This window comes from Cnephaeus nilssonii, assembly GCF_951640355.1.
Source record: "Cnephaeus nilssonii genome assembly, chromosome: 17".
Classification (NCBI taxonomy): Eukaryota; Metazoa; Chordata; class Mammalia; order Chiroptera; family Vespertilionidae; genus Cnephaeus; species Cnephaeus nilssonii.
This window is the reverse complement of record NC_137088.1, coordinates 55,453,011-55,470,745: the sequence shown is the minus strand read 5'-3', so window position 1 is coordinate 55,470,745 and position 17,735 is coordinate 55,453,011. Positions and strand designations below refer to the sequence as shown.

At 48.8% G+C, this 17,735-nt stretch overlaps 1 protein-coding gene across 5 annotated transcripts in view; it reads left to right on the top strand.

Moving 5' to 3' along the window:
• The window catches only part of FRMD4B (FERM domain containing 4B), a 336,244-nt gene that overhangs the window by 231,008 nt on the left and 87,501 nt on the right, over positions 1–17,735 (top strand). For all 5 annotated transcript variants that reach the window (XM_079795693.1, XM_079795691.1, XM_079795692.1 and 2 more), the window contains one exon: positions 4,126–4,210. In XM_079795693.1, coding sequence (XP_079651819.1) covers positions 4,126–4,210 — 85 coding nt within the window. The remainder of the gene's footprint in view (positions 1–4,125; positions 4,211–17,735) is intronic.

Here is a 17,735-nt window from a genome sequence, read left to right as displayed (position 1 = left end):
CGTGGATGGGTGCCCTGGGGAGTGTTCTCCCAGAGGACCGGCCAGAAATGCGAGGTCATGACCATGGTCCCCTTGAGGGAGAGGGGGGTTGAGCATTCAGGGAGCAGGTAACCGGATGCCGCAGAAAGGTGGACAGCAGCAGGCGCAGCGCCAGAAAGCTTGGGAAACGGGGTGGGGGCCTGTTCGCCAGAACCACGGCAGCCGGGGCCTGGGCCTCAGGGACACGGTGGGCCCAGGTTCCAGCACAGAGATGTGTGTTCAGAGTGGCTAAGCCGCGGTGGATTCGGGCTCAGCCGCCCAGCTCCCTGCCATGGTTCCTTAAATCCTCACAGACGCGCAGGACGGCCTGGCTAACATGGCCTCCCCTGGGCCCCTCCTCCCGGTTACCTGTGAGCTCATGCATTCTTTAACGCTCGGCTCAGCTGTCCTGCAACGCGCACTCCTCCGCATTTCAGATGGGCAGCCTCTCCCTCTCGAGCCAGAAGCTGGTCATGGCATCCCTCCCTGGGCCCCCTTCACTGTGTCCATGTTCCACTCACTGTCCTGCTGCTGGGAACGCGCGTGTCATACTTGTTTGGAATATGGACTTGGAAGTCTGCGAGGCCTTGGTTGGAATCATGGCTCCACCTACATGGCTTGGAGAAGATGCTCAACATGTCAGTTTTCTCATCTGTAAAATGGGTTTGCAATGTGCCACCTGCAGCCTCTGGCTGTCCTGGGCATTGAAGGAAATGATGCATGCAGAGTCCTTTACAGGTGCTGTCCCTGGCACCAGGAAGGCCGCTATGCAGCCAGAGTCTGGTTGCCAGGAACAGGAACCCACTGTGGCTAAGAGAACTGAAGGAAAACTGAGCCGGCAAGGCCGCGAGAAGATAGGAATCCGGCGGGATCTAGCCTTGTGCATGTGACTCTTGCTGTAACCGGCTTTATTTATTTAAAACATAAATCACAAATTCACCAAAAAAGCTTTGGAAACAAGGAAAAAATCTGAATGACTGGATTTTAAATATTAAGAATGTATTATGAACTTTGTTAGTATGAAAATTCATTGAGGTTATGCTCTTAACACCAGCCTTCTTTGCTAGAGCTATATAGTGAAGTGATTAAAAGTGAAAGGCAAAAAGAATTACCCGCTTTCAGCAGAGGGAGCCGGGTGCCCGGTCTGACCTGAGAGGGCAGGGACGGCTGGGTCTGGGCGCCTTCGCCTGAGTCCCCCTGTCGGCCTTTCATGGGCCTCTTCCAGGTCTCTCACCTGATGTCCCCCCGGTTCTGGGTCCGTCTGCGCAGTGAGAGCCACTGTGGGGTGGGCGCTGGGGCGTCTGGCCTCTCTCTAAGGGGGGAGCCCGCTGCTGGGGGCTGGCCGAGGGGACCACCAGGAGGAGGGTCTACGGAGTCCCAGGGCCCCAAAGCGAGACCTCGCCCTGCCAGTAGGCGCGGCTCTAAAACTCAGTTTACACGTCTGTGAAGTGGGGGCACCTGCCACCGGGGGGGGGGGGGTGGGGGAGGCTGCGGGCACGTGGCCGCCGCTGCGGGTGCGGGTTTCTCAGCGGAAGGGATGGCAGGGCATCAGGCTGAGGAAGCAGGAAGCCTCCACGGGGCTGCAGGGAGCTGAGTGGGGGGCACTGGCCTCCTGCTCTGACCCGCCTCTGGCCTCCCCTTGCCCTCTGACCCGGCTGAGAGGCGGTGCGGGGTCCCTCCCCTCCGCCCTCTGACCCTCTGCCCTCTGACCCCGCTGAGAGGCGGTTGGGCAGGTCAGTAGGTCGGTGTGCCCGGCCTCCCACCAGGGCCTCCCACCAGGGCCTCGCTGGGGAGCAGGCTTTTGGAACTTCTCTTGATGACCTAACATTAGAGGTGGAATTTTTCAAATGACTTTACCATCTCCGTGGCAGAGTCTCCCGTGGCCTTCTGATTTCTTTCTACATGTTTGCATTGTTGAAGGGTGGGGAGTGGGGCGGGGGTGCCCGAGGCCGGGCGTGAACCTGCAGCGACTTTATCTTGACCCCCCTCCATGAGAGCAAGTTCTCTCTCGGGCGGCCCAGCTGGGAGGTGCGGGGCGGAGCAGGTCCCTGCGAGGCTCAGCGGGGCCAACACTGCGCCTCGGCCTTGGGCCCTCCCGCCAGCAGCACTGTCTGCATTCGGAAAACAGAAATTGTGGAGGAGCCCCCCCTCCCCAGGGACTCTCAGCCCGCCTCCCGGGACCTGCGGCCACACGGCCCACCCAGCAGAGGCCCAGGAAGCGGGCGGGGCGGCGGGGCCCAGTGCGCCGATTTGCTGTAGAAAGGCCAAGGTTAAGGTCTGCTGAGAGTTTGGCTTCCAGCCAAGGGAAAGGCCGGCCCCGGAAGGGGGACGGGAGATGGGGGAGGAGGGTGTTGCTGAACTCCTGCTGCTTGTGGGTGGGCAGCGGGGCAGGTGTCTGAGGCCGCAGGCCTCCAGGTTCAGCTACTGGCTCACTCGGCCCGCTCTGCCCGCAGCCCTCTGCCCGCAGCACTCAGCCCCCAGCCCCCAGCCCTCTGCCCCCAGCCCCCAGCCCCCAGCCCTCTGCCCCCAGCCCCCAGCCCCCAGCCCCCAGCCCCCAGCCCCCAGCCCTCTGCCCTCAGCCCTCTGCCCTCTGCCCTCTGCCCCCAGCCCTCAGCCCTCAGCCCTCAGCCCTCAGCCCTCAGCCCTCAGCCCCCAGCCCTCAGCCCTCTGCCCCCAGCCCCCAGCCCTCTGCCCCCAGCCCCCAGCCCCCAGCCCTCTGCCCCCAGCCCCCAGCCCCCAGCCCCCAGCCCCCAGCCCCCAGCCCTCTGCCCTCAGCCCTCTGCCCTCTGCCCTCTGCCCCCAGCCCTCAGCCCTCTGCCCGCAGCACTCAGCCCTCAGCCCCCAGCCCTCTGCCCCCAGCCCCCAGCCCTCAGCCCCCAGCCCTCAGCCCTCTGCCCTCTGCCCTCAGCCCTCTGCCCTCTGCCCTCTGCCCTCTGCCCTCAGCCCCCAGCCCTCAGCCCTCTGCCCTCAGCCCTCAGCCCCCAGCCCTCTGCCCTCTGTCCTCAGCCCCCAGCCCCCAGCCCTCTGTCCTCAGCCCCCAGCCCTCAGCCCCCAGCCCCCAGCCCTCTGCCCTCAGCCCTCAGCCCTCAGCCCTCAGCCCCCAGCCCTCAGCCCTCAGCCCTCAGCCCTCAGCCCTCAGCCCTCAGCCCTCAGCCCTCACGGGCCCGATTTGAAGCTGCCCCAGGGATTCCGAGCCCCCAAACGAGTGTCAAAGAACCGAGCGCGTGTGCAGCGGGGTTTGCCATTGAGGCCGCAGTGGAGTCCCTGTAGCTCCTCTCCGACAGCAGGCAGCTGAGCCAGGGGATCTGCACGTGTGCACACACCCACCCCCACGCACACACTCACCCCCACGCACACACCCACCCCCACGCACACACCCACCCCCACGCACACACTCACCCCCACGCACACACACTCACCCCCACGCATACACTCACCCCCACGCACACACTCACCCCACGCGCACACACACCCCACGCGCACACTCACCCCACGCGCACACTCACCCCACGTGCACACTCACCCCACGCGCACACTCACCCCCACGCGCACACTCACCCCACGCGCACACTCACCCCACGTGCACTCACCCCACGCACACACTCACCCCACGCGCACACTCACCCCCATGCGCACACTCACCCCACGTGCACACACTCACCCCCACGCACACACTCACCCCCACGCGCACACTCACCCCACGTGCACACACTCACCCCACGCGCACACACTCACCCCCACGCACACACTCACCCCACGCACACACTCACCCCCACGCACACACTCACCACACGCACACACTCACCCCCACGCACACACTCACCCCCACGCACACACTCACCCCACGCACACACTCACCCCCACGCACACACTCACCCCCACGCACACACTCACCCACACGCACACACTCACCCCCACGCACACACTCACCCCCACGCACACACTCACCCCCACGCACGCCGACTGCAGCTTCTTTGACAGGCGGGGGCAGCATGAGCGTCCCTTGGTTTCTCAGAATCCTCTCTGACGGGGGGATGAAAGGAGGGGGTGAAACGATGCTGGGAGAGGGAAGAAATCTGAAGAAGCAAACGTGGTGCTGTTTTCCAGGTTTTACATCGAGAGCATTTCGTTCCTGAAGGACAGGACCACCGTGGAGCTGTTCTTCCTGAACGCGAAGTCCTGTGTGCACCAGGTAAGGCGGTGGCTCCGCTCAGATGAAGAGGCCACAGTCTCTCCGCGGGTCTTCCTTCCTCACCCCCCCCCCCCCCACAATGGCAGCTCCTCTGACATCTGGGCGGGGAAGCCAGCCGCCTGCTGAGGACGGTTCGCGCCGTCAGCTGCCCCCGTGCACCTGCTGCCCGCGGCGAGGACAGAGGCACCCCCGACGGTGCCTGCAGCCTCCCCGAGTCAGGCCGAAGGCTCTTCTAACATAGTGTCCCACCTTTAGCCTCAGTCCACCCCGGGGCTGTGCGGGGCCTCCGCTCAGAGCCAGGCTCTGGAAGCAGCGGCTCAGTCTGTGGAAAACTACTCGGCCATAAAAAGGAAGGAACTGTTTCCCTTGGGACAGCATGGAGGGGCCTGGAGAGCACTATGCCAAGTGGCATGAGCCAGTCGGAGAAAGACAGGTGCCACGTGATTTCACTCGTGTGTGGGATCTAATCAACAAACTGAACTAACGAGCCAAACAGAGACAGACTCACAGAGAGACAGCTCGGGGGTAGGGGGCTGGGAGGGGCAGGGGTTGAGTAAAAAAGAGAAAAGAGAAAGAACTCATGTGGTGATTTCGGGGATGGATGGAGATGGTAGAGGTGGAAGACGGCATAGAGGGGATAAAGGTGATGGGAAAATGAAATAAATCTAAAACGGGGAAATGAAGCTAATTTCTGGTAAATAAGCCAGCACACACAAAGAGCAGTGTCTCGGTTACTGCGGTGAAGCAGCTTTTTCCTCTCTTTATGGGCACCTGGGCTGTTTCCACAACGTGGCTCCTGTGAATAACGCCGCAGTGATCGCAGGGGTGCATATATTCTTTCCAATTAGTGTTCCAGTTTTCTTTGGATATATGCCCAAAGGTGGAATTGCTGAGTCATAAGGCTGCTCCATTCTTAATTTTTTGAGGAAACTCCATACTGCTTCCACAGTGGCTGCACCAGTCGGCATGCACAGGGGTCCCCTTTCCCCACATCCTCACCAACACCTGTTTGTTGGTTTATTGATGGTAGCCATTCTGACAGGTGTGAGGTGGTACCTCATTATGGTTTTAATTCGCATCTCTCTCTGATGATAGTGACGTTGAGCATCTTTTCATGTGTCCATTGGCCATCTGTATGTCCTCTTTAGAGACTATTCAAGTCCTTTGCCTATTTTTTAATTGGATTGTTTGGGGGTTTTTGGTGTTGAGTTTTATAAGTACTTTATAAATTTTGGATATTAACCCTTTATCACATGTATCATTGGCAAATATGTTCTCCTATACAGCAGGTTGTCTTTCCATTTTGTTGATGGTTTCCTTTACTGTGCAAAAACTTTATAGTTGAACTAGAGGCCTGGCGCATGAAATTCCTACACAGCATGGTCCCTAGGCCTGGCCTGCAATCAGGGCCATCTTCCCCACCTGCCCACAGCCGGCCCTGCCCCCTGCCGCCACCCACCCCTGGCTCCCCATTCGCCATCGGGTGATCTGTGCCTGACAGCTGGGGGAAGGGACCGAGAGGTCGGCTGTTCCCGCCCGCTTGCTGGCCCTACCCCCGCCATGAGTGGCCATCAGACGATCGGAGCCTGCTGGCCAGGGAAAGGGTCCAAGAGGTGGTCAGTGCACCTCATAGTGACTGGTCCAGTGGTCGTTCTGGTCATTCTGCCGTTAGGGTCAATTTGCATATTACCCTTTTATTATATAGGATAGAGGCCTGGTGCATGGGTGGGGGCCGGTTAGCCTTCCCTGAAAGGGGCCCCAGATCAAGGTCGGGTTCCCCGCTGGGGGTGGGGCCAGCCTGGGCGAGGGGCCACAGGCAGTTTGCAGGCCAGCCACTCCCCCAGCTTTGTCAGTAAGGAGTCCAGAATGACATCCGGAAGACGTCCGGTCTATCCGGTCTAATTAGCATATTACCCTTTTATTAGTATAGACTAGAGGCCCAGTGCATGAAATTCGTGTATGGGGGCATCCCTCAGCCCAGCCTGTACCCTCTCCAATCCAGGAGCCCTCGGGGGTTGTCTGCCTGCCGGTTTAGGCTTGATCCCGTAGGGATCCCTCTTGCAATCCGGGACCACTGGCTCCTAACTGCTCGCCTGCTTGATTGCCCCTAACCACCTCTGCCTGCTGGCCTGATTGCCCCCTAACTGCTCTCTTGCCAGCCTGATCGCCCCCTAACTGCCCTCCCCTGCGGGCCTGATTGCCCCCTAACTGCTCTCTTGCCGGCCTGATCGCCCCCTAACTGCCCTCCCCTGCGGGCCTGATTGCCCCCTAACTGCTCCCTCCTGCTGGCCTGATCACCCCTAACTGCCTCTGCCTCGGCCCCTGCCACCATGGCTTTGTCCGGAAGACATCCGGTCTAATTAGCATATTACCCTTTTATTAGTATAGATGTAGTCCCATTAGATTATTTTTTCTTTTGCTTCCCTTGTCTGAGGAGATATATCAGAAAAAAATATTGGTATGAGAGATGTTCAAGGTTTTACTGCCTATGTTTTCTTCCAGAATTTTTGTGGTCTCGAGTCTAACATTTAAGTCTTCAATCCATTTTGAGTGTATTCTTGTGTGTGGTGTAAGAAGGTGGTCTAGTTTCATTGTTTTTGCACATATTTGTCCAATTTTCCCAACACTATTAATATCTTTAGCCCATTGTGTGATTTACTTCCTTTGTCAAATATTAGTTGACCATAATGGTGTGGATTGATTTCTGAGTTCTCTATCCTTTTCCATTGATCTTAATGTCAGTTTTATGCCACTACCACGCTGTTTTGATTACTGTGGCCTTATAGTACAGTTTGATATTAGCAGCACGATTCCTCCAACTTTGTTCTTCTTTCTCAAGCTCACTGTTGCTATTCAGGGTCTTCTTTGGTTCCATATAAATTTTTGGAACACCATTGGTATCTTGATAGGACTTGTGTTAAATCTGTAGATTGCTTTGGATAGTATGGACATTTTAATTGTTAACATAAGAAACATTCAAACCTCTGAAGAATTTTTGTGAGTTTATTTGAGCCAAACTGTTGACAATCCCAGGAAGCAGAATCTCATCGGATTGAGATAATGCTCCAGAGAATGACAGTTTTTCACCTTGTTTTATACATTACAATCAAAAGAGGAGACATAAGTGGGTTAAATGAAATCCATTGGTGATAGATTAGGGAAGTGGGAGAAAGCAAGGAGGGGAAACCTCTGGGACTGTATAAAAACTAAAATGATGGACACGTTACTTCTTTAACCCTTTGCACTCGCTTGCTTTTTTCTCGATTCCTTTATTCAAATGCTAACCGTGTCGAGTCACACTCAACATCCGAGTGCAAAAGGTTAAGTGGGTGCAGGATAGTTAACAGTCAACAATTAACTCAGTAACAATGAGGGGATTTGTGGTCTCCACAGAATGGTGCCTATGCTTTGAGGAGTCCAGAAAAAAAAATTGCTTTGACATTCAAATGACAGCATGGATGGACCTGGAGATCATTATGCTAAAAGAGAAAGACAGGCTCAGTTAAAAGTAAAGATTGACCTTTGTCAGGGAAGAGACCAGTCTAGGACCTGACTACCCACCATAAACTGCTTTTTAGTTTAAAAAACACGTTTAGAGCCCTGCCGGTGTGGCTCAGTGGTTGAGCGTGGACTTATGAATCAGGAGATCACGGTTCAATTGATTCCCGGGTTGCGGGCTCAATCCCCAGTAGGGGGTGTGCAGGAAGCAGCTAATCAATTGATTCTCTCTCATCATGGATGTTTCTATCTCTCTCTCTCCCTCTTCCTTTCTCTCTCAAATCAATAAAAATATATGTTTTTAAAATACAACTGAATTCTGAATATTTAATTTGTACCCTGCTACTTTACTGAATACATTTATCAGTTCTAGTAGTTTTATGGTGGAACCTTTAGGGTTCTCTCATGTCATCTGCAAATAATGACATTTTTACTTCTTCCTTTCAAAGTTGGATACCTTTTCTTTCTATTTCTTGTCTCCAGTAGCTAGGAATTCCAATGCTATGTTGAATAAGAGTGGTGAAAGCGGACATCCTGTCTTGTTCCCAATCTTAATGGAAACACTTTTAGTTTTGCCCATTGACCTGGGTTTGTTATATATAGCCTTTGTTATGTTGAGGTATATTCCTTCTACTCCCACTTGGCTGAGAGTTTTTATCATAAATAGATGCTGTATTTTATCAAATGCTTTTTCTGCATCTATTGATAGCACCATGTGGTTTTTATATTTCATTTTGTTGATGTGGTGTATCATGTTTATTGATTTGCGGATATTGTACCAACCTTGCACCCCAGAATAAATCCCACTCGATCATGGTGTATGATCTTTTTAATTATTGCTGGATCAATTGCTAATGTTTTTTTGAGGATTTTAGCATCTATGTTCATCAGGGATATTGGTCTATAATTTTCTTTCTTTGTAGTGTCTTTATCTGGTTTTGGAATTAGGATAATCCGGCCTCATAAAATGAGCTTGGGAGTCTTCCCTCATCTTGAATTTTTTGGAAGAGTTTGAAAAGGATAGATGTTAGTTCTTCTCTAAATGTTTGGTAAAATTCACCTGTGAAGCCATCTAGTCCAGGGCTTTTGCTTTGGGGAGTTCTGTGATTACTGTTTCAATTTCACTAGTTATGATCTGTCTATTCAGATTCTCTGATTCTTCCTAATTCAGTTTTGGAAGATTGTACATTTCTAGGAATTTATCCATTTCATCCAGATTGTCCGATTTGTTGGAATGTAGTTGTTTATAATAATTTCTTACACGCCCTTGTATTTCTTTGGTGTCAGGTTGTTACTTCTTTCATTTCTCATGTTATTTATTTAGAGCCTCTGGCTTTTTCTGTTGATGAGTTTGGTAAAAGGTTTGTCAATCTTGTTTATCCTTTCAAAGAACCAGCTCTTGGTTTCACTGATCTTTGTATTGTTTTTTTAAAACACTATTTAGTTCATTTCTGCGCTGATCTTTATTACTTCCTTCTACTCACTTTGGGCTTTGTTTGCTGTTCTTTTTCAAGTTCCTTGAAGTGTGAAGTTTGATTGGTTACTTGAGCTTTTTCTTGTTTCTTGAGAGAGGCCTGTAATGTCATGAATTTCCTTCTTAGGACTGCTTTCCTTTAGTCCCGCAGAGGTTGGATTGTTGTGTTATAATTTTCATTCATTTCAAGGTATCGTTTGATTTTTTTTCCTTGATCTCATTGTTAATCCATTCATTATTTAGTAACATGTTATTTACCCTCCATGTCTTTGTGTGTTTTTCAGTTTTGTTTTGTTTTTGTGTGATTAATTTCTAGTTTCATAGCATTATGGTCAGAGAAGATGCTTGATATGAATTTACTCTTCTTAAATTTATTGAGACTTGTTTTGTTTTCTAACATGAAAACATTTTAATGCTCGACATCATGAAAAAGGACATGGAAACTATTTTTAAAAAAACATTTTTTAGGTCTCTCCTAGAAAATGTTCCATGTGCCCTTGAAAATAATGTATATTCTGCTGCTTTGGGGTAAAATGCTCTGAAGATGTCAAATCCATTTGATATAGTGTATCATTTAAGGCTGCCTTCTCCTTGTTGATTTTCTGTCTGGAAGACCTATCCATTGATGTCAATGGAGAGTAAAAGTCACCTCCTCTGACTGTATTACTCAGTCTCTCCCTTTATGTCCATCAAGATTTGCTTTCATATTTAGGTGCTTCTATGTTGGGTGCATAAATGTTTATAAGGGTTGTATGCTCTTGTATTTCTTTATCATTATGTATTGTCCTTTGTATCTCACTATACCCTTGGTTTTAAAGTCTATTTTGTCAGGTATAATATTGCTACACCAACTTTTCTTTCATTTGCATGAATTACCTTTTTCCATCTCTTTACTTTTAGCCTGTGTGTATCTTTCGTCCTAAGGTGGGTCTCTTGAAGACAGCATCTTCTCTAATAAAATGGTAATATGCAAATTAACCATCACTCCGCTACATAAGCCACGCCCACCAGCCAAGCCACGCCCACCAGCCAATCAGGGCGAGTATGCAAATTAACCCAAACCAAGATGGCTACAGCCACAGAGAGCAAGGTTTCCCAGGTAACAGAGTAAGCCAAGCTTTCCATAGCCGTTGCAGGCCTAAGCCTCCACTCAAGCTACAAAGTTTCAATTATAGAAGGTAAACAAATTCAAACAAATGGCAACAGAATGGAGCTTGAGAGAGCAGGCCAGGGTTGCTGGCGGCAACAGGGGAAGCAAAGCTTTAAAGCACACCCTGGCCAGGCCCACCCACTTAAGGCAACAAAGTTTCAACTGTAGAAGGTGAATTAACTGCCACAGAGATGGCTACCGCCCCGGAGGGAACAGCAGGCTTGGCTCTGCTCCAGGCTACAAAGTTTCAATTGTAGAAGGAAAATAAATCCCAGATACCAGGGCCTCCGCTTAGGTTGCCAGGGGGTGTGGCCAGCCTGCAAACCACCACAGGCCCCTCGCTCAGGCCGCCCCACGCCCCAAGAGAACCCCACCCTGATCCGGGACACCCTTCAGGGCAAACCAGCTGGCCCCCACCCGTGCACCAGGCCTCTATCTTATCTAATAAAAGAGTAATATACAGATTGATCATCACTGCAACACACAATATAGCTGCCCCCATGTGGTCAAAGATCCTGCCCCCATGTGGACACAAGATGGCCACTATAAGATGTCCAGCAGGAGAGGGCAGTTGGGAGGCACCCGGCCTGCAAGGGAGGGCAGTTGAGAGGGACCAGGCTTGCAAGGGAGGGCAATTGGAGGTGATCAACCCTGCAGGAGAGGGCAGTTAGGGGTGACCAGGCTGGCAGAGGAGGGAAGTTGGGGGCAAACAGGCTGGCAGGGGAGCAGTTAAGCATCAACCAGGCTGGCAGCGGAGTGGTTAGGGGGTGATCAGGCTGGCAGACGGAAGCGGTTAGGGGCAATCAGGAAGGCAGGCAGGCAAGCAGTTGGGAGCCAGCAGTCCTGGATTGTGAGAGGGATGTCCAACTGCCCGTTTAAGCCCGATCCCACCAGGATCGGGCCTAAACGGGCAGTTGGACATCCCTCCAGGAGTCCCAGATTGGAGAGGGTACAGGCTGGGTTGAGGGACAACCCCCTGCCGTGCACGAATTTCGTGCACCGGGCTTCTAGTGTATATATATATATATATATATATATATATATATATATATATATATATATATCTCGTTTTCTTATCAGCTACCCTATGTCTCTTGATTGGAGCATTTAAGCCATATACAGTTAAAGTGACTATATAGGTATGCATATATTGCCATTTTATTTTTTTAACTATGTTACTTTGTTTGTTTTCTTCTTCTTCTTAAAGTATGCCCTTTAATATTTCTTGTAATACTGGTTTGGTGGTACAAACTCTTTTAGCCTTTTCTTGTCTGGGAAGCTCTTTATTTCCCCTTCAATTTTAAATGATAGCCTTGCTTGGTAAAGTAGCCTTGGTTGTCAGTCTTTACCTCACTTTGAATATTCCATGCCAATCTCTTCTGGGCTGAAATGCTTCTATTGAGAAATCAGCTGAAAGTCTTATGGGAGCTCCCTTATAGGTAAATAACTGCTTTTCTCTTGCTGCTTTAAGATTCTCTCTTTGTCTTTAACCTTTACCATTTTAATTATGATGTGTCTTGGTGTGGGCCTGTTTGGATCCATCTTATTTGGAACTCTCTGTGCTTCCTGAACTTTATGTCTTTTTCCTTCACCAGGTTAGGGAAGTTTTTGGTCATTATTTCATCAAATAGGTTCCCAATTCCTTGCTCTTTCTCTTCTCCTTCTGGTACCCCTATGATTCAGGTGTTGCCACACTTCATGTTGTTGCAAAGGGCCCTTAAACTATTCCTCATTTTTATAAATTCTTTTTTCTTTTTGCTGCTCTGATTGGGTGTGTTTTTTCTACCTTGTATTCCAAATCACCAATTCGATCCTCCATTTCATCCAACCTACTGTTTATTCCTTCCAGTGTATTCTTTATTTCAGATATTTCATTTTTAATTTCTGACTGTTTTTTTTTATAGTTTCCATGACCTTTTTCATGTTGTCAAGCATCCTTATAATCATTATTTTAATTCTATATCTAATAAATTGCTTGCCTTCATTGCATTTAGCTCTTCTTCTGGAGAACCTTCTTGTTTTTTGTTTTGTTTTTTCAGTTAGGGCCTGATTCTTTGTGTCCCTATTTTGGCTGCCTCTTTATGTTTGTTTCTGTGTATTAGATAGAACTGTTATGACTCCAAGTCTTGGCAGGGTGGCTTTATTTAGGTGACCTGTAGAACTCAGTCTCCCTGATCACCTGAGCTGGGTGCTATAGGAATGTCCCTTGTGCATGTTATGCAGTCCTTCCTGTTGTAATTGAGTCTTGATTGCTATTGGCCTTTTTGTGTGTGGGATTGACCCTCAGGCTAGTTGACTGTGAGGTTCAACCACCAACACAGCATGCAACCTGCTGTGCAGGTGCTGATCACATGAAACGGAATTCACATCAGTATGGTTTGGTGCCTGCCAATATTTCCCTGTGGATATGCTGCTTATGAAGCTTACTGGATTCTGCTCTGTTGTTGTCTGAAGCTGACCACTGGGAGTAATGGTTCTGAGTTGTTGCAGAGGAACTCTGGCGAACACCTATGTCAGATGCTGCCTGTGACTGGCCCTGGGCAACCTGTTTGGAGCTATCAGTGATCCACAGCTTTGGGGCTCCCTCTGCTGGGCCTGGGGGCAAGTCAGAAAAAGCCTCAAGGAACCCAGAGATCTGCCTCCACATGCAGGCTCCTGTTAGGCTTAATCAATTAAAGAGCCTTCAACTGTATTCCTCAGCAGGGCTAAAACTCCACAGGGTGGGGTGAGAGGCATTTCAGTGTGTGGAGCTATTGCTTCCCCCCAGGCTGATGCTGCATGGAGAGGAATGCTCTGCCTGAGAAAGATGGCTTATGCAGTATGGGAGAATAACTCAGCACAGGGATCCTGGTGGCTGACCCTACAGCTCTCTCCTCAGAGCCATCAACCCCATGGTCTCCTCACATGGCTCTAGTCCACTTTGCCCTCCCTCTGCTGGAGCCCAAGGTGAGTGGCTGGGAACAAAATTTTGTGCATTTACTCTTTAAGAGGTACCTGTATCTCTAACCGTCTCTCCCTGGTGGACAGAAACCCAGCTGCTTTTCATAGACTAATGCTATTGGGCAGCTTTTCCAGTTCTGGTGCTCTAGGCTATGGAGCCCATCTTGGGGTTTAGACCCCACACTTCTTAAGGGGAACCTCCTGCATCTGAAATATCCCTCCAAAACTTTGGCTGCCACCCGTGGGAGCCCGGCCAACCCTCTTGTGCCTATGTACTTCCTACCAGACTTGATGTGGCTTCTTCTGTAAGTTCTTGGTTATAAGGCTTCTCTCCAGTTAGTCTTCAGTTGATTCAGGATGATTTTTCTATACTTTATTTTAATTCCAGTTTGGTCCTGGGAAGAGTTGAGTGTAGCTTCCACCTAATCTGCTGCCATCTTGGATCTCAAGGATCTCTCTTTTTTTATTTTTATTGTTTTTTATATGCATCCAATTCATTGAAGAAAGATTGCTTTTGTAAAATTCAATAAACATGAATTGCTAGAAAAATGACCCTATGCTTGGATGTTGCATCCATGTCACATTGCTATAAGTTTTAAATATGCTCAGTTCTTATCGCCTTACAGCAGTGCTTTAAAGGCCTCCAACTCCAGCTCTGCCTCCCAGGTTATGGTCTCAGTGCTCAGGACCCCAGATGCCTCCCCTACTTCTAGGGCTGGGGGACCTCTTCTGCCCATATATATCGCCCTAAATCTGAAGGTGGCCAGGGAAGCTGGGTGGTGCCTGGCCTGGAGAGGAAAGGGGGAAAGGCTGTGGTTAGGGCACCTACATTTGTACTCTTCCCTTAGGCTCCCCAAATATTAAGGGTGGCCCACTGAACACATACAGCTTTAATTGTGCAAGAGCAGAGTTTTATTTGTTTGCTTGTGTGTTTTTTTTAACAGCTTTGTTGAGATATAATTCACTTTACATATTTAATTATATAATCTTTAACATTGTGACTCACATAATATCCAGGAAATGATTACCACAATCAAGAGAGTGAATACATCCAGCCACAATAGATTAGTTTACATGGTTTAGAGTTTTATATAAATTCATCCATATAGTAGATAGTATTTTTGTCTTCTTTCAGTGGGCATTATTATTTTTACATCCATTCATGTTGTTGCAAGTTTCAGAGTCCATTCCTTTTAATTGCTGAGTAATATTCCATTATATGGCTATACCTTAAATTGTTTATCCATTCACTGTATTTTTCCCTTTTTTCAGCTTTACTGATATATAATTGACATATAACATTATAAGTTTAAGGTATCTGATGTGATGATTTGATAGACTTACATATTGTGAAATAATCCATTCACCTATTGATGGACATTTAGATTGTATTGGTTTGAGGACTGTTACAAATAAAACCACTATGAACACTCGTGTATAAATCTTTGTAAGCATAGATATGCTTTCTTTTGTCATGGGTAAATACCTAGGAGTGGGATGGCTAGATCATATGGTACATACATGTGTAACTTTTAAAGGTAATAACAAACTGTTTCCAAAATTCCCACCAGCAGTGTATGAGAGTCCTAGCTCCTTCACATCCTTTTCCACACTTGGCATAATCAGTCTTTTTTATTTGGCCATTCTAATAAGTGTTCAGTAGTATCTCATTGTGGTTTTAATTTTCATTTTCCTGATAAGGTATGAGGTTGAGCATCTCTCATGTGCTAACTTACCACCAATATATCTTCTTTAGATTTGATATTTTGCCCAATTTCTTTGAGTTGTTTATTTCCTTGTATTGAGTTCTCAGAGTGTATGTGTTTTTGGATAGAAGTACTTCATTGGTTATATGGATTGCAAATATTTCCTCCCAATCCGTGGTTTGCTTTCCATCCTCTTAATGTCATTCAAAGACTAGAAGGCTTTTGTTTGGATGAAGCCCATTTTATGGATTGTGCTTTTGATATTGTACCTCAGTAAGCCTTGCCTGACAAAAGGTCACAAGAATTTTTTCCCGTGTTTTCTTCTAGAAGTTTTAGAATTTTCAGTTTTACATTTAGGTCTGTGATCCATTTTGAGTTAATTTTTATATATGGCACAAAGTATGAAGTTCATTTTATTTATTTATTTATTTAATTGAATTTATTTGGGCAACATTATTTCGCAAAACCATACAAGTTTTGAGTGTACAGCTCAATAAAACATCATCTGCACACTGTATCATGTGCCCATCACCCCAAGCAAAGTCTCTTTCCATTCCCACCTTCACCTACCTCTCAGCCCCCTTTCCCTCTGGTTATCCCCACACAGTTGCCTGTGTCTATGCGTTATGTATATACTAGAGGCCCGGTGCATGAAATTCGTGCACTTGGGGGGGATCCCTCAGCCCAGCCTGCACCCTGTTGCAATCTGGGAGCCCTCGGGGGATGTCTGCCTGCGGCTTAGGCCCGCTCCTGGCAGTTGGACATCCTTAGCGCTTCTATGGAGGCGGGAGAGGCTCCCGCCACTGCCACTGCGCTCGCCAGCTGTGAGTCCAGCTTCTGGCTGAGTGGCGCCCCCCTGTGGGAGCACATTGACCATCGGGGGCAGCTCCTGCATTGAGCGTCTGCCCCCTGGTGGTCAGTGCGTGTCACAGCCACTGGTCGTTCTGCGGTTCGGTTGATTTGCATATTAGCTTTTTATTATATAGGATGTATTTTGGCTAATCCCTTCAACCTCTTTCATCCAGTCTCACAAACCTCCTCCCCTCTGACATTCTGTTCCATGTACCCATGCCTCTGTTTCTATTTTACTCATCAGTTTATTTTGTTCACTAGATTCCACATATAGTGAGGTCATATGGTATTTGTCTTCCTCTGGCTGCTTATTTCACTTAGCATAAAAATCTCCAGATCCATCCATGCTGCTGTAAAAGGTAAAATTTCCTTTTTTTTTAGTGTTGTTTCATTATTTATTGCCTAGTTTTTAGGGTGTTTTTTTCTGGTGAGAGGTTAAATTCAATTCCTATTATTCGATCTTGGCCAGAAGCAGAAATATTCAAAGCAGAGTTTTTGGCTAACTCTGGAGAAATAACATGCCCCGGCACCAAAGGCTTTGTGACAGCCTCTCTTTCCTGAGACTTGCGCTTCCTAAGAGCTCCAGTGGTTGACTGATAAGTGAACATGCAGAGAGCAAATGCAGCACCTGCTGAGTCAGGAAGACTGCAGCTGGTCATCACCTTCTATGTGGAGAAATCCGATTACCCCGTGATCATCCCACTCCCTCCCTGCACAGGGTCCAGCGAAATCGTCTACTTGATTAATTGTTTGCTCCGTTGCTGATGAAAAAAAGATAGGATGCAAAGTTAACCTGTGATGTTTCATTTGTGGTGTTCTTTGTGTTAAATTCTGTTGTCTGGAGGAGGAAATGAAAAGCAAGGTTCCTTTAAATTCTGCTTTATCTTGTGAATGTCAGGCCCTGGGAGCTCCTTCCTAAGTGGGACTTGCGAAAGCATTTAGAACTTTTACGCAGCATAATGTGGTAAGGCACCATGACCTCTGGCTGTTACCGGGGTCATTTTTTAATTCAGTTGTAGGAATTTAGAGTGGAATATTTTCCATCTAAGTAATATGCAGGTGACTAGAGACAATAACGCAAGACACATTACAGGACCCAGTAGATGACAAGGCAACAAAGCCCCGCAGCTGTTTGGTGAAGCGGCTTTCAGGTCTTTCAGGTCGTTTCTGAAGGTGCGTGCTCGTTGAAGCGCATTCCTAGAAGGAATGCCCTCCGTCACGGCCCAGGAGAAAGTGAGCAGTAAGAGAACAGCCTCAGATGCAGACCGCATGGAGGGGGGTGACTGGCTGGTGGGCGTCAGTTACCGATGCTGGGAGCTGCTCATGCAGGGCTCAGCGCCACATCTGAGCGTGAGGGGCTCCTGTGCACAGGACTGTTCCCACCAGCGAGGCGGCCAGCACCTGCATCGCCGCCTCCACACAGGCCTGCCTTCGCTGAGAGAAACACAGGCAGGAAGAGAGCGCTCTTATTCGCAGGTACTGAGAAAGCCACATATCTTCTTCCATGCCTGGTTAGCAAGAAATGTGATTTGCGCTGTTTTAAGGTTCGATTCCAGGTCAGGGCACAGGCCCGGGTTGTGGACGTGATCCCCAGCAGGGGGCGTGCAGGAGGCAGTCCATCAATGATTCTCTCTCATCATTGATGTTTCTACCTCTCTCTCCCTCTCACTTCCTCTCTGAAATCAATAAAAACATATATTTTTTAAATGTGATTTCTACAGTTGCTGAAGCTCTGCGTGGCTATGCAAACATGGCTGTATAGTCGCAGAATCCAGCCCCATGGGTACGTTATTTAAAACGCTGGGTGGTTCTCACTGGTTTTGTGAATATCGCTGCCCATACAGCATAGTGTATGTATGTGGTGACACGTGAATACCTTGAAAGAAATATTGTGCCTCTTTTCTG